Genomic DNA, 24,339 nt, shown 5'->3' with positions numbered 1-24,339 from the left:
CGGAAACTGAGAGTCCTACAAATGTTAATGTCATACTGGGTCTAACATAAATCTTTACAAAGTTGAGTTAATTAATAAAATAACAAGATCATTGAAGTTAAGTGAACGGTCATAAATGAGAGATTGAGAGTCTTAGCAACCATTTGGTTTCGATTTTACCACAAAATATGAACATCAGCAGCGACTATTGCTGAATTAGTTCTAGGAGGAAAACGGTGCACGGGCTATGATCAATTACACCAGGTATAATGAATGAAACTGAATTGATCAGGCTACGTCACCAGGAGGCCCAGGAAAAATATGTTATGTTGTTTTAGCTAATTATGCTGTGAATATGTTTCAAAAGCCCCAAAATATTATGCTGCAAGTTTTCATATTCTGTATTTCACATATATTAAATTTTGAATGTATAAAACTTGGATCATGAATTTTTCTTGAGAATTCAATTAAAAGGGTGAATTTATGGAAATTGCGTAGATATTCATTGAATAAATATTCATAATACGCTCTAGTAGAACAAAGAGTTATGATCTTTAATATGGATAATAATGAATTATTTAAATACTTTGTTTTATAGCTTTGTTGAAGATTGAAGAAGGTAGGCTGTACAGACGGAACAGACCAAGCAAAACTAAAATATTCATGAAATTCCCTGTATAGTAGTAGAATATTTCACAAACTAAATATGTCTGAAAAAATACTATAAAGGGCAAAGCCCAATATTTTCCCCGAGAAAGTAAAATAAATTCCGTTGGTCAAAAAGTAATTTAGAATATTCTGCCCCTTTCTTTTAACTAAGTCTATTTTGTTTACTATTGGTCACATCAGATCATGCGATAAGATGTTGTAAAGGTGTGGGTGACTACAAATGCTTTGGATAGTATTGCGCTCGGGCAGTTCAGTCTTGAATGTTCGTGCGTGGAGTATAGAGACCTCAAAGGAAGAAATTTACCATATTTGACATTTTTACTTCATGAAAGGGAAGAACGCTTGGAAGGCTACCAAAAAAATAAAATGATACAGGCCAATACTCTTTCGAGTCGTATTGAACAACGGTGTTGTTGTCAATTATTTCCTCCACTTCTAACAACTCGACTGTTTGAATATGGTAGATTGAACAGAAAAACCCAGCATTGTTGAATCGGAGACAACAAGGCATCATCAAAACAGCACCAGGCAGCACACATCTTCGATGACAATCAAGAAACTCCAGGAGCTCGGATGGGAAGTTTTTATGCATCTAAAAACTGGCCAGACCTAGAGACCAAGTGACTCCATCTGTTCCTGTCTATGGCCAACGCGCTTGCGAGTACAAATTTGGCCTCAATAGAGGCCTGTGTAAATTGGTTACCAACATTTTTCGCCAATAGAGACAAGGGCATTATGAAGTTGAATTCTTGTTGCTCACAAATTATTATCAAACCAAACGGGTCATACTTGGCTTATATGAGATGATCGTAACACTTTTTATAAAGCATTGGAATATTGAGAAAAATACAAAATTATTTATCCCCCCCAACATATTATGTTTTTTCTCCCAAAACTTAGTTAATATGTTATTCTTGTCAAAAATCCAAAAATATGCTATGAAATATGTGATCACATATTTTTCCACGCTCTAACTTTTACTTCTGAAATCCAGTTAAAATTTATTTATGGCTCTTTCATTTGTCACCAAATATGATCCTGCATTAAAGAAATAAGAAATTTGTAATACTTATAAGCAGTCGTGGAGTGGGAGGGGACATAAACACTCTCTTATATTATAAGGGCTGCATACTTTAATTGTATATATATATAATAAAAAATAGAATTTCATTTCCAAAAATAAAAAGGTTCTTAATTTCTTTAAAAAACAAAAACACTTTGGAACAAAAATTTAATGTCTCCTTTTTTTTTTTTTTTTTTTAAATTAGCTGCGTTGGCATGGTCCAAATTTTATCTACAGAGCGTCTAATCAAAAGGAAATATAAATATTTACTCTCTAAAAATAGTACAAGATCCAAAGTTTCTCGATCAAATTTAAATAAAACACTTTTACGTATCTCCAGCGCAGCGATAGTAAAAATATACACATTGTCTTCTGTATTAAAGTCACTTGCCAATTTACCACTGCTAATAAACAGGGTTCGGTGCCACAGGAGTGTTCGAATATTGGAGTATAGGATATTCTAGGATGAGTTAATAAACGACATTTTTGGAGGTCCCTTTTGAAAAAATAAAATACACAATTTTCATGCAAAAAGTTATTCATAGAAATAACTACATCAATTATATATAAAATACGCCATTAGATTAAAAATGAAGCAAATTTTATTAAAAAAGGTCTTGGATTATTTTTGGGAGTATGAAAAGGACAATATATCCCCCCCCCCTATAATAGTACCCTTGCTAATAAGAACTTAAAGGTAAAGAGTCAACAGTTGATGTTGTATTGCAAATAGATAAATGGAAAATCAAGAGGATATGAACGATGTTTCAATATTTGGTTGTTCGTTTACTAGGACCTACATTTCACAATTTTTTAATTTGAATATATAAAATATAAGAATATAATATGTACTGATGAATGAGGCCGCATCACATTTTCGTCGAGGTTGTCATCAATAAAACCTACATAGTACAATCAATATAACAAATATTAAGATATACTATACTCGTATCTACTTATATTAATAATTTTTATTTGATATTTCGTATTTTCATTATAGATACTCTTCATATTCCATAAATAATTATTAGTAACTCATTCTAAATAGCAAGCAATAAACATAATTAAAGAAAATAGTTAAGATCCAATATTGAGAACTGTATTTGAGTCCACCTTTTCGGTGTTCAGGTAGAGTCCAAGTCCTCATGCTCTGAGTCTTTCTGCCTCCAAGTACAAGTTATTATGCTCCGGGTACAAAGGAAAATAAGTAATGTCCAGATTTGTCTAAGTCAAGAAAAATATTAAACTTAAATGTGTACAGATGAATGAGCCCGCTACAATTTTCGTCGAAGTTATCATCAATAAAACCTACATAGTACAATCAATATAATAAACCAAATATTAAGATTAATTTTTAATAATATACTCGTATCTACCTATATTCATAATTCCCATTAATTACTTTGCATCTTCAACTAGATCATCTTCTTATTCCATAAATAATTAGTAATTACTCATTCTAAATAGTGAATACTAAATGTAATTAAAGAAAAGAGTAAATATCCAATAATCAGAGCTCTTCTTATTCCTTTAAGAATTAGTAATTACTCATTCTAAATCGTAAATACTAAATATAATTAAAGAAAAGAGTAAATATTCAATACTCAGAACTGTATTTGAGTCCAACTTTTCAGTATTCAGGTCAAGTCTGACTCATCAAGCTCCGGGGTGTTCTAGTTCCGAGTCCATAAAACAATAAAGAATGTCTGGATTTACCTGTAGTCTCATTTTAGGGAAGATATCCTATCAGACAAGTTATTTCTTAGTTTTTGACAATCACTAATTTACTTTGGGTGTCCATTTATTTTCTTATTGTGTAAGGAGATAAAACGGAATAATAGTGATAGCATTGGTAAATCAAAACAAATATTGAGGCAGGAAGCACTCTCAATGAATCAGGTAACAACTGAAAAAAATCCGAGCCCTCTTTTATAATAGCTTTTTGAAAATCTCTGAATTAATTATGGATAGGAAAGATTTGTTTTGACTCCGAGGGAACACAAAGATTAAGATATTGTGTATTTACGTGTTAATAGTAAAATATCATTGAGACTGAAGAAAACAAGAAAAACTCTCTCAGTTTATTTTGATATATGTACTTTGTGAAATCAAAATATTTATTTATATGTAAAAGTAGACTGAGCGAAGAGTAAGAAGATCTTTTCTTTTATAAGAAGAAAATAATAAGTCATTTGCAGAAGGATTCTTATTATCTGGATAAGTAAGTATAAGTTGTTTAGTTTATTTGATTATATTGTAGTAGTAATAGAGTTTTATCTAAGAATGACTTTGCTCCTCAGATATAAATGAGGATAAGTAGGGACTACCTAAAGCCTTCAAAGAAATTATTATTTTCATCTTGGATAATAAGCTGTTATCGTTATTCTTGTAAAAAGAACATTGGAATATAACGTAATCACATATCAGTTATAAAATCTTACAAAATTCGGTACTTGATGACGTCAGTCAATTTTCTTTTTTAATCAGTTCTAGTACTGACTGTCCAAACTAAAGGACTCCAGGCAAAGAGCGGTTAAGGAAAAAATAAACAATTCAATCAAAAGACATGGAAGACTATCTTCATAACATCGATCTATAATATCGTGTTATTGTCATGCCTTTGTTGCCCTTATTCTTCTCTTTTCACAAGGGGAAGAAGGCCTGTTCAAACTGGCTGCATGTCTGGAGGAGCATGTTGCATCTTCCAATTAGCTAATAGCTAATGAGAATTGAGAACTACTAAATCCTACCTTCCTTGCCTTGAGTGTCCACTCTTTGGCTAGAGTCCTTTAGTCCAAACGGCCTAAAGTTGTAAGGACCGGTCCTAAGACTGTACTGGACTGATAGGACCTGTTCTAAGATTGTATTGGGATGAATAAATAAGGACTTTAACAAAACTAATCACAAGTCCCTGTACTCATAAAAGACGGGGAGGAGTAACACGGAGGAGCTCTTGGATAGTTGTGTAATTATGTAAATCCGGTGTTTTTTTTAGCTGGCCCGTTAATTTGTAAGTGGTTGTATAAAGAAGGAATTTTCTTTTTCTTAGCAGTTGTCATTACTATTTAATTCCTGAGTAGTAAACATCCTTTCTTAAGTAGATTCAATTATATTCAATACCTGATTGAGCATTCGGTTGTACTCATAAAAGACCGAGTGTAAACCCGAGGAAATGTTGCGAAGTTATAATTGTATGTCTTTGTTGGACTCAAGGTAGATTTGGGGATCGACATCTGAGTAATTCTAGCAAATGGCCTTGCTAATATCCTCTCTTGTCTTAGCTGATCTAATGAAACGTCATAAACATTATTCTTTCTCTCCTCCAAAACTTTCTTCAAACTGTCAGGGTTGCCATGTTGATTTTCGGTTTCTTTTTTTCAACATGCCCATTCTACAGTGAATTTTCATCATTAGTTATAAGTGTAAGGCCTTATTTGACACAGAGTAGAATTTATGATTGATATCAGAGTAATTCCTGTCTATGTAAGGATGCTAGAAAAGGAATGAAATGTGGGTTTATTTATTTGATTTTATAGCTGCTTTCAGGTGACATAATAAAATTTCATGAAAACTAAGCTGCTCTATTTTTTCTTGTATAATCAATGACTCAGAATAATACTTTTCATCTGTATTTTATCTCTAGACCTTTCCTCTTCCGAATAGTGAACAAATACTTAGAAGCTTTAAATCAGTTAGTAATTGGCTAATTCCCACCTACTACGAGACTATTCTTCATTTTAGTAATTGGAAATTGTTGACTTCATAACTAAATTTTGTTTGAGTGCAAGTAGAACTGTATTTGAGACCACCTATACTATGTCCAGATCAAGTTCGAGTTTAAAAAAAAATTTATTATAATTCGGACACGAGTACTAAAGCTCTGCAATCTACATCTATATTAAAGACTATGTTTTCTCATTATTTGGGTCAATTTAAGCTAATGTGGATAAATAAATAATTATTGTGATGTTAATATTGGCTTATTTAAGTTAGCTATTTTTGTATTGTGATAAATATAGACGATATTTCCGTGTTTTTGAATCGTGCATGTTACTTATATTTACTGACCTGTTTTACAGAATAAAATAAATATCATTAACTATTGATACATTCCAAACTATTATTAGATTTTTTCATTAAAATATTCATGAATAAACCACTTACGCTATCACAATTGTAATTAAGTAAGTCATCGTAGTAAAAGAAGTGTTGAGTATTAAAAATGCATGAACAATATATTGCTATGTTATATCTAAATATAGGTGTCTCGCATGGAAAACATTTAATGCAACTAACTATTACCGAGAAGTGCATAGTTTTCTGCAAAAAAAATTTATATCAATAATAAGTTATTTGAAAGGTAAAAAATAGCTACATGTTAATAATTTAAAATACGTACGAGCCCTACTTTGGTAACTAGGAGCTCAATGTTACCAAATGATAATGTTACAAATAAATTAAAATATCACTTTTTTCTGAATTTTATTGGTCCTTAATAGCGTAGTTAAAATCAGTTCAGTTCCGCGTCGCGTCCCTGTTATTGTTGACCAATTAAATTATTTTAGTTAAACTTTAAATTACTCTAATACAGAGGTAAGGTAACTTTTTTAGCATTTAAAGAACCAATTAAAAAAATAATTTACCCCAAACTAGTGCAGGAGCGTCCGCAGGATTAGATATATATATATATATACTTGTTGTTTTTTGTGTGGGGGGGTAGTGAAATATATTTATATATATTTTTTGGAAAAAAATTTAAAAACTATACAGATATTTACAAAAATTTAAATTTTATTGTAAAATATAGCTATTCTCGAAACATTAAATTAAATACTAGAATTAAAATGTTTTGGAAAAAATTTCAAATATTAAATCTTTTCAAAAAAAATTTCGAATATTAAATCTTCTCAAAAAAATTTCAAAATCCACAACTATCCACGTAAATATTAATTTTATTGGAACAAAATTTCAAATATTATTTTTTTGGGAAAAAATTATAAAATCTACACATGCTCAGACAAAATTAAAATTTTGGGAAAAATAGTTAAAAAATCTAATCTATTCTCAGAAAATTAAATGAAGTACTAAAATTAAAATTTGTAAAATGAAATTGTGAAATTAAAATTTTTTTTTCCATAAAGTTTAATTTTTGATTTTTTTCCCTCAAATTTTAATTTTACAAATTTTTAGATTTAATTTAATTTGTTGAAAATAACAATGGATTTTTTATTTATTTTTACTAACATTTTATTTTTGGGAATAACTGTTTATAATAAGTTTTTTAAAATTTTTTCCCTAAAAATCTTTATTTTTTAAAACAACTTTGTATTTTTTTAACGAAAATTTAATGGATTTTTTGGAAAAAATTTTAGTTTTTGTATTTTTTTTTTCAAACATTTTTTTACATCATCATTCTATCCAGGGTTTTTATTATTAATAATAATTTGTATGATGATTACGGTTTCATTCACTCTTTTCATATATTCTTTAAGGGTATAATTTTTCAATTAATATTATAATCCAATTAGGATTACTGCTTTTCTATCAATAATTTTTTTTTAAACACATTTTACTTTGAGCATTGTTAAAACTTTTTATACTACTTACTATTAAATAATGCAGGAGAAATTTATTTTCATATGAGAATATATTAAATAGTGACAATTTTTGAAGGGCCTTGCATTACTTTATTAAGATACATCCAAATTTTCTCTCTCGGTTTATATATATATATAAAGTATCACTAATACAAGTAAATAATTTTTTTTCTTTATTTTTTTCTCTTAGGTAAGAAATGTTTGCATTAAGACTTCTAATTGCCTCGCAATTACTCATAAGTAACTTTGGTAAGTTATTTTTTCTGTAGTAAGTCAACGTGTGATTGGTTGTTGACTATGTATTTACATGCATTAAATAAGGTTGATATCTGAAGTACCGATTTTATTGAAAACGGGGGCATTTGGTAATGATAAATGTGGGGGTCCTTTTTCTATCTTTGTGGGGGGCCGTTGCAAAAAGTAACAAATTACAAATATATTGTTTCACTTATTAATTATAAATAGCCAATTATTCATTTGACTTTTTAGGTCATTTATAGGCTTCATATTATGCAGCCCTCTGAAGTATGTAAAACAAGAGTCACAGCCACAATTTACCGACGGTTTTTTGTGTTCACCTCGGCATTTGCCGACCTTGGGCTTGGCTGTATTATTTGTCTATGCAATTACAATAAAAAGTGATTTTATCTATCGGTGGTTTTCTATCTGGCTTCTTAGCTCCTATGCTATAGGTATTGTAATTAAATAAGAACTGAAGGTCAATATACTTATACTGTAGTGAATGGCTATTACTATACGCACCACATTCATGGCTAACCCTAATTAAAAGATCGTTTAATTGTACGCATTTACTGCGCTTATAAATAAACGCGGTGAAAGTTGCGGCCTGGATCTATCTAATATCATTCAGAAACTACTTCAAAATTGAACACGTATTTATTATGTAATTACTATTAGTAATAATCCACGAATAGCACATTACGGTAGTACCTTAAAATCGAAAGAAAAAATATCTAATCCAAGGTATGTGTGTACCTTGGATTAGATATTTTTTCTTTCCGGCAAATAGAAATACCCCCGGCATTAAATACCGAGGTATATCAACATATAGTCGGCAATTTCGTCGACATTTGCCGACTGCCGATGTGACTTCAGAGGGTTGTATTATAGCTCTTTTATGGGTTGAGATACCTATGGATATTGACTATAGTTTCTAATAAGTATATGATAATTTTTTTATTTCCAATGTGGCCTTTCAATTATAATACAGTTTATCTTTTTATAGAACTGATAGATACTCTTTACCATCAATAAGTGAAATTTACGTCGTCTCTGAATTACTTATAAAAATAATTTATTAATAGAAATGTAAGTTAACTAAATTCAAAATACTGATGTAATCCCAGCTCATTTTGTTTTTGTATTGAGGGCCGCATTTATAAAAACATATTACATTTCTTAAAAGGATTTTCAAGATGAATGGGGGGGGTAATGAATTGGAAATTGGAAACCATAATCTCTTATAATCTTTTTTTTTTTATGTGTTCTATTTGGTTAGGGGAATATCCACATTTTTAAATAGAATTTATGATTGAAATAGAGTTTACTTTTAGACACCTGCACACTCTTGCATAGTGGCCTCTCTTAACACATCTTCTGCATTCGACGCTTTTTTCAATTTTTCCCATTCTTATGAGGAAATTGAATACTAATATCACATATTGAGACAGAATGCAAAATTTAATTTTTTTAAGTAAAATAAATTTGGAGCCCTATTTAAAAAGAAAAAATGGTTTTGAATAATTTCCCAATTTTTGTTTTTAAATTTTTTTTGACTGACTTCGTTTTTTTTGCTTTATTTGACTACTGTTTCACAAAATGTGTTTTTGACTTTTGTGTAAATGACATAATTTGTGATTTTTTTAGTAAAAACATTTTTATGATTTATTATTATGTTTATGTTATTTTATAAAAAATATCCAAAATGTGTTGGGCCTCAATTTTTAACAGTTTACACTTATCGAGACTTAGGCAGATTTGCTTCAATACCCTCCCACGACTGGGTTTTCATGAAATTTAAACGAAATTAATTTCCATTTATACTGAGATTAAGGTTATTTTTTTTGGAAGTTATTTTGTGAGTGGTTGTATAGGCTCTTAGCTTCAACTTTCCAAAAATTAATTGGTGTATTATTTTTAAACATATTGTCCTAAAACGTTGTATTGATGTCAATCCTCGATGATTACTTACTAATTAAAGAAAGGTGTCTACTTTATTGATATTCAAGGCAGTCATCAAATACTTTGGATGATGTAGAAAGAGTGATAACAGGTTGGAGAGATGCAACAAGATATTGAACAGATTGAAGCATAAGGATGCTGACAAATGGTTGCTCTATAGTGTTCGAAAAAGGAGATTGTGGATCCAAAATTATATAGTCAAAATAACATGTGGATATGGTTTTTTGAATTTTTTGAAAGAAATCCCAAAACTGAGCTTTTGGAAAAAAAATATTGCAAATATAAATTTTTTTGGAACAAAATTTTTTGGAAAAAATTTCAGAAATTTTAGATATTCTCAAAAAAAAAAATATTTTGGCAAAAAAATTTCAAAATTCCTTTGCTATTCATAAAAAAACTAATTTTAGGGAAAAAAATCTCAAATATTAAATTTTTTTGAGAAAAAGTGGTTGTAGTTTTAGCTCAACCTATAATATTTAAAACCAAAAAAAAAAAAAAAATAACATTCTGTTATAAGTTTATATTTCCAAAAAAATATGTAGAAAAAAAATATTTAGTACCTGTGTTTGCAATTTTTAATAACTTTTTAGAATGATATATGTAATATTTTTTAATTTTTCTGTATAATAATTATAACTTTTAAATACATGCTCATATTTAAAATTGGAGATAATCTGTATATATATATAAAATAGAATTTGTGTATGTTTGTGTGCTTTAGCGTGACCACAGTGTTGAACCTAGGAGGCTGAAATTTTGCATAGGTGCCTCTTTCAAACCTAATTAGGCTAAGACGGGGGTGCCGATTTTTTTTTTTTTGGGGGGGTCTAATAAGGGGCCTTATGATATACCCGCAACACAAAACCTGTTTTTTGTGGCTCAAGGAGACAAAATAACTGGTTGATTAAAAAATCATAAAGTGATTGGCGTCTCAAAAAACAACTATACGCAAAACTACGTTTTCTAAATTTATTAAAAATAAAAAAAGTTATGCCCAAAAAAATAAATCAGTGAAAACTGCAATTTCATTTTTTTTCTTCAGTTGCAAAAAAAAATGAACTTTCATTGAAACATGGGATTCGTGAAAAAAATAAAGTTTGTAGAAATTTCTCTGATATAAATTTGACAACTAAAAATTGATGTTAAACTGAAATATCTGTCATTTTCTGAATAATCTTTCATTTTTTGTCTCTCTTTTTTCATCAAAGGTCAATTATTATTTTTTAAGAAGAAATTATACAAAATGATGCATTTTGTACATATAATTTTAGACTCCAACATTACAAAAATGCTTTTTAATTGCTGGAATATTTGATTAAATAATTTTTGCAGTTCAAGCAGTTATCGCGGGTAATTTATCGAGAAAATTATTTTCAATAACTTTTTTGTTTTTGAAAGTACGAAAAGTTAGAAAACAATATTGTTAGGTTTGTGTTTTTCTTTATAATGCCAATAAATGCTATTAACTAGTTTTTTGTAAAATTAGTGCTAAAAGTTTTTTTCGATTTTTCCTCCTTAGCCCATTGCTATGCCATGTAACCCTTGGCTTGTTATTCATAATTTTTTTTATAAAAGAAAGGGAAGATCGACATTTAAGTAATTTCTTGGTTGGAACTAATATAATATAACGTCGCAGCAAAGCTGCTCTCGTCCAAAACATTCTTCAAATTGTCAGAGTTATAATGTTATCATATATCTTACAATTCTATATATTACATATATTTTTTTAGGTTTTGTATTCAAAGATATGCTTAAATATATATATAATCTTAATTATTATTTATTTCTGTAAATCTCTTTTATTTATCATATCAAGATTGATGTATGTAACTGTGAATAATCTACATTTAAAGAAAAAATAGGCCCAATATCCAATAATTATTTTACTTGTTATATATTTCAGGACTGGAAGTGTCGAACTCATTAATGCAAAAAACAGAACTCTCAGTCTCGACTAAACTCGATCATCAAATCCTTCACCATATTAATAACATTCCACGCCTCATAGAGAAAGCAAAAACCAAAATATTAAATGATAAGGGATCTGAAAAGTTTTTGCTTAACAAATTTGGATCATCCGTTATTATTGGCTCATGGAACGAAATCTTAGCAGATTGGCTCATTTTTAATCGTACTCTCGATAACTTTGGAGGTCAAGGCACACTCTTTGACTATGGATTTATATTTTTCTACGGTCTCGGTTTCGGTTTACCCATTCTGGACGCAGCTCCGAGTGTAGATTATCCATGTGGACCTGGGGACTTTAATAAAGTAATAAGGCACTATGGATTTCATAAGGGAATATCATCTATGATAGAGTCTCCAGAGCAAAGGATTACACTATCGGGAAGAATTTGTGAGCTAAATATTGTGCTTAAAACAAGATTGAATTGCATATTATCTGAAGATGAAAGTTTTTTGGAGGCGGCAGAGGTGGGATTTGCTTTGGATGAACTTATTGAAGCAATGGAAATACGTTTGGAGTATGGATTGAAAAATATATATTAAATTAATTATAATTGTTTAAAATTTTAGTAAGGATCAAAACGGGAAATAAATTATATATACATGAAAATTCTTACAAGAGAGAATTTTAATGTGACTCATAAAAAAATATCAGGACTGTAGCGGTGTCAAAAGTTCCTGCCCTAAATCTCAAAGACTTGTCCGAATTAAACAAAAAAGTAGATTATCTCAGCATGTGACGTCATCACAAATTATAATGACATAAGCATAATAAATTGTTTAATTTAAAAGGATGGCAATTGTTCGAACGACTTAGACGTTTATTTTTTACTATTCTTTGTTGAAATAATACTATACTCTAATACTCACAGATTCAAATAATATGAAATACTGGTATGTGAAGAAATAAAAATAAACTTAAAATAATATGGTCACCCGGACAATTTGAAAAATATTCTAGACGAAGGCAGCTGAGTTGTTATTACATTTCATTGAATTGGCTGTGAGCAGCCATGAAATGAGAGAAATAAACACTAATAATAGCCCGTATCTAGCAATGATTAGTGTTGACATTTTTGTAATGAAAAAATGACCTTTAAAAATTTCTGAAGGGAAAACATGTGTGGCGTTTGCTCTTTCTTCTTTTTGCACAATATTTAATAGGTCGCCGTGGTGTTAACTTATCCCTGAAGTAAGCATTCGAACCTATTTTTGATGAAAATTCTTTTAAATGTTTATTATAAAATAAATATAAAGGAATTTCAATATTATTACAATATTTTCCCTACTGTAATGATATTTTTAATGTAGAAGGTTCTCCTTTTCATAATCAAAAAGAAAAACAGTTTTCGCTCAAAATCATGCAGTAATTCATTCTATACAAATACTATTTTCCATACTAAGAGTTGAGTAGTATGTAGTGAAAAAACTACCTTTAAACAAGGTTTATAGAAATGCAAGCTCAGATCATTTATATGTTTTTCCTTCTTATTTTTAAAAAAGACGATCTTCAAACATGTTTTAGATAAAGATTGCATAAACCCAAAACGATAACTCAATAATAATAAAAAATCGACAGAGTATTTTTTGCCAACTGTAGATTACTTTTATTAGTGTTTTGTGCATTAATTAAATTAATTCGAATTAATTCTTGTTAAAATGCTGTGAATAATCCCAACAATTATTGAATAATAATTCCATATTTGAGGAGAAATGGCTTACTTGTAGAGGTGGGGAAAAACGTCCTTATATGTAAGGATATTAAAATTGCCTAGATGTAAGCATACATTTAAAAAAATATATATGCTAGAAACTGTAAAATATTAGTGCTCTTATTAACAATTAAGTCAGCCTATTTTTAAAATTCAAACGTATAAGAGAAAATGGAACTCTATAGTTTTATAGTGATATCTGTAAGCGGATATATCGTCGTTTAAAGTTGCCAACATATACATTTCTTTTGATTTATACCAGCGAGGATTTAAACAATTTTCACATCTACGAGGGTCGTTTGAAAATTCCGTGCACTACTGATTATATTTAGTTAGATGTATCACTTGAAAGAACAAACACCAATTGTCAGCCAAATTAATGTAGTTATTTTTGTTTGGCATTTGTTTGAATCAAGGTAGTGGAGTGATTTTCAAAAAATGGATGAAAAATAATTTCATATGTTGATTAAACATTACTTTATGAAAGGCAAAACCCCTCAGGAGACTTTAAATAAGCTTGATAAAAATTAAGGGTACTCTGCACCTTTGATTAGAACAGTTAATAAGTGGTTTCAATTTTTTTGATAGTGATCATATAGGCACAGGTGATACTGCAGTGATATGACGCCTGTTGAGGTAACTACTCCAGAAATTATTGATAAAATCCATGATATGGTGATGGATGACAGAAGAATGAGGGTTTCTGAGATTTTTATTAATTTTATTTTAATTAATTTTGCGATCACAACTGCGGAGGTGTGAGCTGGCAAATTGTCGAGGACTTTTTTGTGGGCCAATCGTGAGCGTTAATAATCACTCCGTCTATTCCTTGATTCAAACGAATGCCAAACAGAGAGAAGCATTCCTCTCTGGCTGAAAATTGGTATGTGTTCTTCTAAGAGATGCTCTTAACTAAACATAACATCAATACGCGGCAGTAGTACCATCTCTCAGACTTTGCACGGACTTTTCAAACGACCCTCGTATTTATAGAAAAATATCATTAAGGATATCATCCACTGTAATATATAATTTACTATGTATCATTCCAAAAGTTGAATGTTTTTTGTTTTTTTTAAATATATCTGAGATTAATAGTTTTGTCAGTTACTTCATTAAATTAAAATGCAGCTCTGGATAAATAACAGACAGTTACACTGAGGAACTGTTAATGAGTGATATGTGTAATCCCTTGCTGGAGTCAGAGTATAATCGAAGATCGACGGCGGAGTTCTTCCTGTCTATGTCATTGTTAGATACGGAGGTGGATCAGTCTTTAGATCCTCCTTTGCATAGCTGCACGTAGCTAATCTTATAAAAGATTAGGTAACATCTAATTATAAAGTGCGTGAGCTCATGGACAATGGAGAGTAATGCTGAAAATGTGTCGAGGAGTTATAGGCAAGGTTGTACCTTTATCGGTCTAGCGGTTCCGGTTTTTGAACCACTAGCACCAGAACCAACAAAGTCGAACCGAACCCGTCGTATTGCTTATCGTTCTCGGTTCTTAAGCTTTTTTCCCCTATATAGAATGAAAGTATAAAGAAAATACAATATATAAATTAAAAAATAAATTATCTTTAATCAATTAGTCAATTTTCTGAGTTTTTGGTCTGCAATTCCAGCGTTTTCCAATGATTTTTTACGTTGCCAGGGTAATACAGTTGTATCTGAGTTTCCAATAGCGAAGGGCTTGTTATGGATCTGCAAAAGTGGTTTTAGGCACCAGCCGGTGTAAACAAAAGAGGGAAGAGGTGGAGTAGATTATGGATCGAGGTCCACTACTAAAGCTTGTTGGGGTCTTGAATATCAGATCTATTATATTTCTTAAGCCATGGTATCCCAAACTTTACTATGCCAAGGCCCCCCCCCCTACATTATTACATTTTTTGCTGAAGCCCTCTTTATACGAAACATGCGTACTATGTATGTGTAGACTGAATGCAATCCTCAATTCACCATCTTTCTGCCCCCCCCCGTAGCCTCCTTACGGCCCACTTTGAAAACCATTGTCTTAAGCAATCTTAGTTTTCGGGGCCCTGCTGGAACTTGGGGGACTACGCACTCTGCGTATAAGATAGCTGTTGCCCTATTTGTATCTAATATAATTTACTGGACCCAAATTTTCAAGCGACGCTCCTTGTTTTAAGTGCCTGTTACCAAACTGAGCCTATATAAAAAAGAACCGACATCAAAGACCGGAACTGAGACGGATAAAGCTAAGCCAAAACCGTTGAAATGAAATAATTGAGAGCGATAGATCCGCTGAACCCGAACCGGGCACAACCTTGGTTATAGATCTAAGTCCATGTTGGAATCCAGGGTAGAATTGAAGATCAACAAGGGATCGATTTCTGCCTATATCCTTTGCTATATTTGGAGTGGATTTATGTTATTTCCTTCATTTCAGCTGCTTATCTAATGACAGCTAAACTGCTCTCCTCACAAACTTTCTACAAATTGTTCAAGTTATCATGTTATTTTTAGGTTTCTGTTTTTTAAACACCAGCAGGTCATATAATTTCCAAGTCACTGAATGGCTATCCTCTTATTTGAATATGTAATGCAAATATTAATTACTAACTAAGCTTATAAAACTATATGTTTATAACATACATAGTAGTTATAAAGTTAAATTATTCTCTCCAGTGGAGAGAAAGAACTTACGCATTCACCTTTATTTTCTATTCCTCTTTACTATTTTTTAGACCTTAAAATAGAAATGTAACCAATGCTATAATTATTATAATAACTAGTAATACTCACTGATGAACAACTTTTTGTGAATGTTTCTAATAAAGGATTCATTCATTCTTTTGAAATATTTTTTTACCCTTACATGGAAATTCCATTAAGATATTATTTGGTTCTTTTATATTTTTTTCTTATTTTTTGTACTTTTAACCTCATTAGAAAGAAATATCGTGCTTACTTAAAACAATTTATTAAAGTGAAAAATAAGTTTAGTTTTTATTTCATTGAATTCAGATAAGGAAAGTAATAAATAAATTAATCTCAAATAATTTTTTATGTCTCATGTGAAAATATTTACATACTTTTCAGTTAATATCTCTAAATATTTCAAAAATGACATGAAATTATAGATACACAGAAGTCTATCCACGTCATTTTTTCCCCACTGGACTCATTAATCCTTCTTTTTTAATTAATTTAATTAACTGGCAATGCTTTATTTGTATTGAGATCCATTCTTCGTTGGTAGTTATTTGGAATTAAACACATCCAACGATATCACATAGTAAGTAATTAGTTTTTTTGTTTTAGAATGAAAGAAAATAACTTTAAAATCTAATATTTGTTATAACAAAAATGTGAGAAAGACCAATTTTTACCGATATTTGCATATCAACACTTTAAAAGTGTTACACAACTATTTATTTTTTTACAAATAAAAGAAAAATTGACTCATATGGGAAAAGGGTCTTTACTCCAGATATCTAAAATTAAATAATAATGAATAACTAAGTCAAATTATAGGAAATGAGAGTCAACAACTCTAATCATATAGCACGTCGTTACCTTTATTGTATCCCGCAACTTTCCTCCGAAAAGAAACAGAAAAAAACCCGAAATCAGTTGGTAGTTTGCCAAATAAGTCAATCATCGCAATTAATATATATCTCTTAAATTTCCCAGACTATCACCGTTATATTACTTCCTCACCATTTTTTAAATGCATTATACATATCTTTTGTAATATTAAAATTTACATAGTATATTATTCTATAACGTATTATAATACTGCTTAGTAATATTCAATTAAAAGCCTAGCCATAAATTTGTATTTCTAAAATTTCTTCATTTAAATACTAAAATGGCCAATATATATGGTATATATTATAAATGTCGAGGGAGCAGCAAGAAATTGTATTCCTGTTCTGTCGGAAACAGATCATAAGTATAGGATAACTGATTACTTTGCTTATTCATGAAAAAGAATACATTATGAAATAATCATGACGTATTAAGGGAGAGGAGGGAATCGACAGCTGTCAACAAAATAAATAGGAAGGTAACGCCGTGATAGGTGTAATTATTAGGTATATATTCCATTGTTTATGTAAAAAAAAATTTTTTTGTAAAAGCCTTGGTTAGTTAATTGTTCACACATGAATTATTTAGTTTTTCTTTTATTTTATAAATCATATTATGAAATTTTGTGAGAAGTAGGGTGACTCTAATTGTGTACTTAATAAATCCCCGTTATATTTTCATTTTCTCACCATCTCATTCGCTTTTAAAGCTCAATATACATTCCTGTGTCAAAAGTTGAAACATTAAAGTGACAATCAGAGATAGGCCTTTGTTCTTAAACTTTTTTGTGTATTTCTTGTTGTTTTTTTTTAGATGAAAGGTAGAATACAGGGTACAGCGTTTATTTCTAAAATAATATATTTTTGCCACCAAAATTACAATCCCGCCAAAATATGTCCACTAAAATTTTATTTAATTGAAAAGAATTTCATCTAATATTTAAATTAGTGGTGAGACGAATAATTGGAATCGGGAATCTGCTGTTTTTTCTGGAATCGGGATCGGTGTAAGGAAAATAATGTTTAGTTTGTGATTCTGATTCTTAATTATTACTGGTATTTAACTATTTATTACTTTTCTAAGTTATGAAAAAATACCCCACCCGCCCAAATTAAGGAGTTTTTACTTTTTACTAAAAAATTTAATCTAATTTTTTAAATTTTATTCTAAAAAAATTAATATTTGAAATTTAATTCCGTGTTTTTTAAATTTTTGTGAACAGCTGTGGATTTTGGAGTTAAACATTTTTTGTTTTTAGAATAGCCATGGGTTTTTGGAAAAAAAAAATATATATATATAATCATGTGGACGCCCCTGATAGCATAATACTATTATTATTTAAAATATTAAAAAGTAGGAATCGGTATCGGGAATGCTTACTAGAATCGTATTCGAATCAGCATCAGGATTTTTTTTCATCCTCTCTTCACTAATTTAAAAGATTGGTTATATACAAATTAATATCAGTCAAAATGAAGGCAATAAGAGAAAAGGTCGAGATGCTTAATCATAAAGGCGTTAAATACTTTTTGGGCAGCTGTTTCACTAGAATTAATTTATAAAGCTATTTGGAGGTTCAGAGATACTAGGTCTAACGATGATCGACCAAAAAAATTGAAACCTCCAAAGTTAGAACTTCTGAGAAGGTTCAAAAGATCTGTACTCAAATTGCGAGGAACCCAAAACACTCCTCTTCCAAAATTCCTTCTGAGGTAGGAATATCTGATAGGACAGTTCGCTGAATCATTCAAGAGGAAGTCAAAAGGAAGTCTTTTAAGTTACAGTCTTGTCCTTTACGAAATAAGAGAACACCTGGAACGATAGATTTTTTATATTTATTTTCAATTGACGTAAGCCACAGATAATATCTTCTTCGATGAGAAAAAGTTTCACTTGGATGCTAAATTTAACCCCCATAATGACAGAATAGTCGGTAAGGATGTCCCACTTGAAGATAAAACAGTTATCAAATTGAAATTTACTACGTCTGTAATGGTTTGGAGAGGAATCTTGGGACGAAAAACTTCAACTAATTTTACTCGAACAGGGCATCAATTTGAACCAGGTTGGCTATATCCCCGAAATTTTAGAACCTGTGGTCCTTCTATTGTACTACAAAAACAAAGTTAGAAACCAAAAACTTGTATTCCAAAGAAATGTTGCTCTTTGCCATACTGGAAAAATAGATAGAATCAAATATGGATTTTCTCCCATAACAATTACCCTACTTCGACAGCAGCTTTGAATCCCCTTTATTACTTCTTTCAAGGATATCTGGAGTCATTGGTGAGGAAAAGTCAACATAAAAATATTGAGTCTCGCAAAGACAGGATTCTCCGTGAATCGGTATCTCTTTGCAATAAATCAATCCATGAATAAAACAAAGCATTTACGAAGCGATTACAGCTTGTCTTTGATAAACATATCAGATTAATAGAAAAGCCATAAAAATATGTTTACTCTTTGTTCATATATTAGAAGATATTATTAATAAATATTTCTAATATAAAGCCAGATTTTAAGTTATTAATACTTAATTATTTTCAAATATAACTGCCAGATCTTGTAAATTACAATTTTACCAAGAGAAGAGAAGTGTCAATTAAATAATGGTTTTGTGGTAGATAAACTTTGTAATATAAAAAAATATTTATTAATCCAATTGATGTAAAAAAGGATTTGATATTGAAAATACTAACTGTAAAACAGAAAAGGTATTGGTAATTGGATAGAATGTATTAATGGTTACAGACAAAGTTGATATTCTACATAAATTAATGTCATTAAAAACAATTGGAGTATGAAATTTTATTTTGGCTATATTTTCGATATACTGTAAAATATTGAAACATTGATTTTTAAGGCCCCCCACCCCCTGTTGACAGGGAATCATTAGTAACACAAAATAATAATAATATGAAGATCGATTATATATTTTTTTTCGCAGTGCACTTAATTGGTACGTACGTACTAGATCAAAGATAGTATGTAAATACAGTAGACTGTTTCCAAAAGTACTTATAATGTAATTTCTAATAAAAGAAAGCATTTTCACTATATTTGGGTCTGTCCTAGAGAACTTAGATAAATCAAATTTATGAGATGTTATATTGACAGAGCGCATTGTGGTTAAAGATTTATAAATATTAAAATATAAGATTTTTTATTTTTTTAAATATTTCAAACATTATAAGCAATTCAGATTTATTTTTTAAACCCCTAGCTATTCTCAAAAAATTAGGTTTAAAAAAAATCAACAGCTGCACAAAAAAAAAATACATATATTTAATCTTTTGGATTAAAATTTCAAAAATCTGCAACTATTCTCAAAAAATTAAATTCTTGGGAAAAAGTTTATATGATAACATTTTTGAAACAGAAATTTTAAAAATCTAAGCAATTCTCAAAAAATTCATTAAAAAAAAAAAAAATTCATATATTAAGTTTTTCGGAAAAATATTTCAAAAATATTTAGGTATTCTCAATGAAATTATTTTTTTTGGAAAAAAAATATAAAATTCACAGCTGCTCAAAAAAAATTAAAATATTAAATTTCTTGGAAAAATATGTCAAAGATGACATTTATAGAACAGAAATTTCAAAAATCCGAGGTATTATCAAACAAATTAATTTTTATAGAAAGGATAATATAAAAATCAAGATCTGGTGTAAAAAATTTCAAAAATTATATTTCAAATATATATATGTTTTTTTAATTAAAAATATTTAATTTTCTCCAAAAAAGCTTCTAAGCAAAAAAATATATTTCAAAATACATTGGAGCATCGAGAATCACAGTTTGAGACACTTGATATAAAACATCAAAAGGGTACCCTCAACTTCAAGTAAAACATTTCTTCAAGTGTCCAAAATCGGCAACTAGAAAATACAAAAAATGATCTCCTTTTGAGCTTGGAATCAGTGGGTTTTTTTTTTTTTGGGCCCACCCCCTGGTGACGCCCCTAAATCTATATTTTTTGACAAATTAAAGTTCATTTTTATTTTAAAAAAACTATTCCTATTAACCTGTTGGTTGAGTTGCAAATTTCACTTAAAGTAGTCAAAATTGACAATCTCAATAATAAATTGATAGATTTTATTTTAAGGGTTACATTGGGGCCAATATAAGTCTTATAAATCAAATAAAGGTCCTAAACTATATATAGATAAAATTATTGTAACTCATTCTATCAATTTGAATATAAAACCTATAACTCCAATAAGTCTATGAGTATTAAATTTTTTGAAAAAAAAAAATCAAACATTCACGGCTGATTAAAAAATTAAATTTTTTTGAGAAACATTTCAAAAATTAATGGTATTCACTGAAAATTAAATTTTCTGGAGAAAAGAGGTTGGTATGGGTTGTACCACAAAAAAAATGGGGATTTTTGTTTTTTTACTACAACAGTTAATATTTCAAATTTAATTCAAATTGACATTTTTTTTCCTAAAAAATTTAATTTTATGTGCATAGCTTTGGATTTTTAAATTTTTCTCTATAAAATTAAGTAGTTAAATTCCCAAAAAATTTATAATTGAAATATAATTTTTGAAAGTTTTTAAGAAAAACGAAAGATTTGTGATATTTTTTTACTATAAATTTGAATTTTTGGGAATGATTATTGTTTTTTGAACCACCCTTTATCATTTTTATTCATAATCAGACATTTTTTATCGCACAAAAAAAAACAAAGATCAAATTGTAGCTTTTTGCCAGTTCTTTCGAATTGGACCAAGTAAAAAATTGGCGGACTTTTATAACTGACGCTAGACGGCCTCGAAGAGGATTCTAATTGTTGAGTCCTCACCCTGTATTGTACCCATTTTTACTATTTGGCATATTTTTTATGCTTTCATCGCCAAATCTGTGTTGTATTACTTCCTTACCAAAGAATAATAAAGTAAGATACATATGTATAGATGAACCTAATCATATCCGAAATAGAAAAAGATTGCATCACAAAAGAATATTTCTCTTTTCTTATTAGTAACTTATTACTCCTTAGGGAAGCAACATTGTAATTATCATTTGTAGCATATTTGTAACAAAGGTTTTAATTAGTTTTAAATTTATTTTTTTGTAAAAATGATAGCTTTACTTTACAAAGTTTTATGCATTGTAAATAAGTGGTTAAGCTTTTAATGAGCCCTGTAAAATATAATTTATGTTTCTGTGCTTCTAGAATATTAAAATTTTAAAGAATAATAAACAATAAAATTGGCCAATTTACTCTGAGCCTTACAGTATCTCAAATCTATCCTTGACTAGTGACTTTTGATTTTTAATATGATTATATAAATTGATAGCAAAATCTATATTAATAAAGCAAAGTTTATATTTCTGTCTGTCTGAAGGTAGGTAAGAATTTACCGTATGAAAACAAGTCACGGGGTACACTGTATGTAATGTTCCATCTTATATATCATAAACATATTTTGATCATAGAAATAACATTGTAGTCGTATTACTGAAATATTAAAGACGCGTGTATATAGCTTGGAATATGAAGCACTGTTTGTTTTCGTTATTGGTCTCTTATGTATACCATTTATAAATATAATTAATCTGCTTTTTTTAGTATATGTTGAAATGAATTTTGTCTGTATTTATTGGTGAGTGCCAAGGTTGTGCCCTTATCAGTATATCGGTGCTGGTGGTTCCAGTTCTTGAACTGCTAAAACCGGAACTAGTAAAGTCAAACCGAAACTACAATATATTGCTTATCGGTCTCGGTTCTTGTGCTTTTGTTTCTAAATAGAATATATAATATATCTTATAAAGAATAAATTAGCTCTAATAAATAAGTCCATTTTCCCAGTTTTTATTGTTCAATTACAGCGTTTTCCAATGATTTTTTTACGTCACCAGGGCGATAAAGTTGTATCTGAGTTCCAAATAGCTAAGGACTTCTTATGGATCTGAAAAAGTGGTTTTAGGCATCCACACGGTATAAATAAAAGAGGGAAGAGTAGGGTAGATTATGGATCCAGATCCGCTACTCAGCTTGAAATATGATAACTATAATATTTCCTAAGCCACGGTATCCCAAACTTTACTATGCTAAGATCCTACACTAAAACATTAAGAATTATAATAGGTATGATATTGAAGACCCCGAAAAGCTTAGTAGCGGACACCCTACAATTGAACAATAAAAAACTCAAATAATTGACTATTTATTCATTCTAATTAATTTTTTATAATATAGATTATATTTTCTTAATATATTTTATATAGGAACAAAAGTACAAGAACAGAGATCAATAAGCAATATATTGGAGTATCAGTTCCAGTGTTGGTTTGTCTTTGTCGTTTCCAGTTCTAACGGTTCAAAACCGGAACTGCTGGAACTGCTAAACCGTTAATGGAACAACCTTGTTAATCAATAATTAGCATATAGGAACTTTCAATTTTACAGCAGTGCACATAAGAACTTATAGTTCTTTAAATATATCAAGATCATTCGAACCCAAGCATTTAGTCTATTTCTAGAAGGCAAAATATCTTTAATCCTGGTTAAATTCATCACTTTCCATATTTACCATTGTGACTAATAATTATGATACTTTAGGTTAAAAATAAGTAAAAATATTAGTATAATATATCAATAAAAATAAAAAGGCAATTATCCTCATTTCAAGCAAAAACAAATTATTTGGTAAACAAAAAAACATACATTGAAGCAAAGGAATATAGAAACAAACAAGTTCATTCAATTAATTTTTTCTATGAGTGTTGTCAGGTTTACTCATATTTGGCCACTTCTTTGCTGTCTTCGCCTATTCCTCTCAAGCTGTCATAAAAAGTTATAGAGTCGGTAAGGTAAACATTAGTGTTGAGACTCGCTCCAGCACCTAACTTCTTTGTTTTTTGGTTCAGTCTTGAGGGATTTTTTTATTGACCGATTTTTGTCCATACCGCAGTCTCAGACTGTGGACCGTTTTTTTTCTGTCTCACTTTGTAGACGGATTTATTTTTTGGTCTCAATTTATGAACCGATTTTTTTCCGTCTCATATATTATGAGAGACCATTATTTTTTTCTAAATCACTTGTAATTCATTTTATCAAAATATTCAAAAGTATACAATAAGTTCTAGAACAAATACTGTATACATATAAGAGACGGCAGTATCAAAATTAATCCGAGCTGTCTCTGTTTAAACTTCGTATAACGTCATTGTACTTGAAAAAACATAATTGGTCTAGAACGTTGTTTTTTTTTTGGGACCGAACAAGACCGATTTTTTCCTTTGGACCGATCTAGACCGAATTTTTATATGAAAATGGTCCAAAATGAGCTTTTTTGTTGGGCCTTAATAAATCAAGGAAGTAAAGATGGGCGTCTTTCAGCTTTCTTTTCGAAAGTGCATTCATTATTTTGCTTCAAGAATGGCCTTGGAGCATTTTCACGCTACGCCATCACTAATTGTCTGTCTATGACACATAGGAACTTCTAGTTCTACAGAGCTGCATATAGGAACATCTTTCACTACAAAGGTGCTATGTTTGAATAATAAGGTGTGACCCTGTGTTATTTAGATTTAGAAATAAAACCACGTGGAAATTAAAAATTAAATACGAACAACTAATAA

General features: G+C 29.6%; 1 protein-coding gene and 1 long non-coding RNA gene across 4 annotated transcripts; one reads left to right on the top strand and one right to left on the bottom strand.

Annotated features, from left to right (window-relative positions):
- Window positions 1-784: 784 nt before the first annotated feature.
- On the bottom strand, window positions 785-3,603 carry LOC121118446 (uncharacterized). Of its 3 annotated transcripts, XR_005864455.2 has the most exons (5): window positions 3,428-3,603; window positions 3,088-3,184; window positions 2,668-3,019; window positions 1,982-2,613; window positions 785-1,686 (listed from the first exon to the last, which is right to left on the bottom strand). It is a non-coding gene; the product is annotated as an uncharacterized lncRNA (long non-coding RNA). The 3 variants fall into 3 exon arrangements; XR_011780016.1 differs by having other exon boundaries at window positions 1,982-3,019; window positions 3,088-3,264; XR_005864454.2 differs by having other exon boundaries at window positions 1,982-3,019.
- Window positions 3,604-3,799: 196 nt separating this feature from the next.
- On the top strand, window positions 3,800-12,085 carry LOC121118445 (uncharacterized). Its single transcript, XM_040713029.2, has 3 exons — window positions 3,800-3,932; window positions 7,499-7,557; window positions 11,414-12,085. Exons 2-3 carry the CDS (start codon window positions 7,506-7,508, stop codon window positions 12,016-12,018), a joined length of 657 nt encoding a protein of 218 aa, XP_040568963.1. The 5' UTR covers window positions 3,800-3,932; window positions 7,499-7,505; the 3' UTR covers window positions 12,019-12,085.
- The last annotated feature ends 12,254 nt before the right edge of the window (window positions 12,086-24,339 follow it).

Source organism: Lepeophtheirus salmonis, chromosome 5, assembly GCF_016086655.4.
Source record: "Lepeophtheirus salmonis chromosome 5, UVic_Lsal_1.4, whole genome shotgun sequence".
In the NCBI taxonomy this organism is placed as follows: domain Eukaryota; kingdom Metazoa; phylum Arthropoda; class Copepoda; order Siphonostomatoida; family Caligidae; genus Lepeophtheirus; species Lepeophtheirus salmonis.
This window is presented reverse-complemented; position numbering and strand designations above follow the sequence as displayed.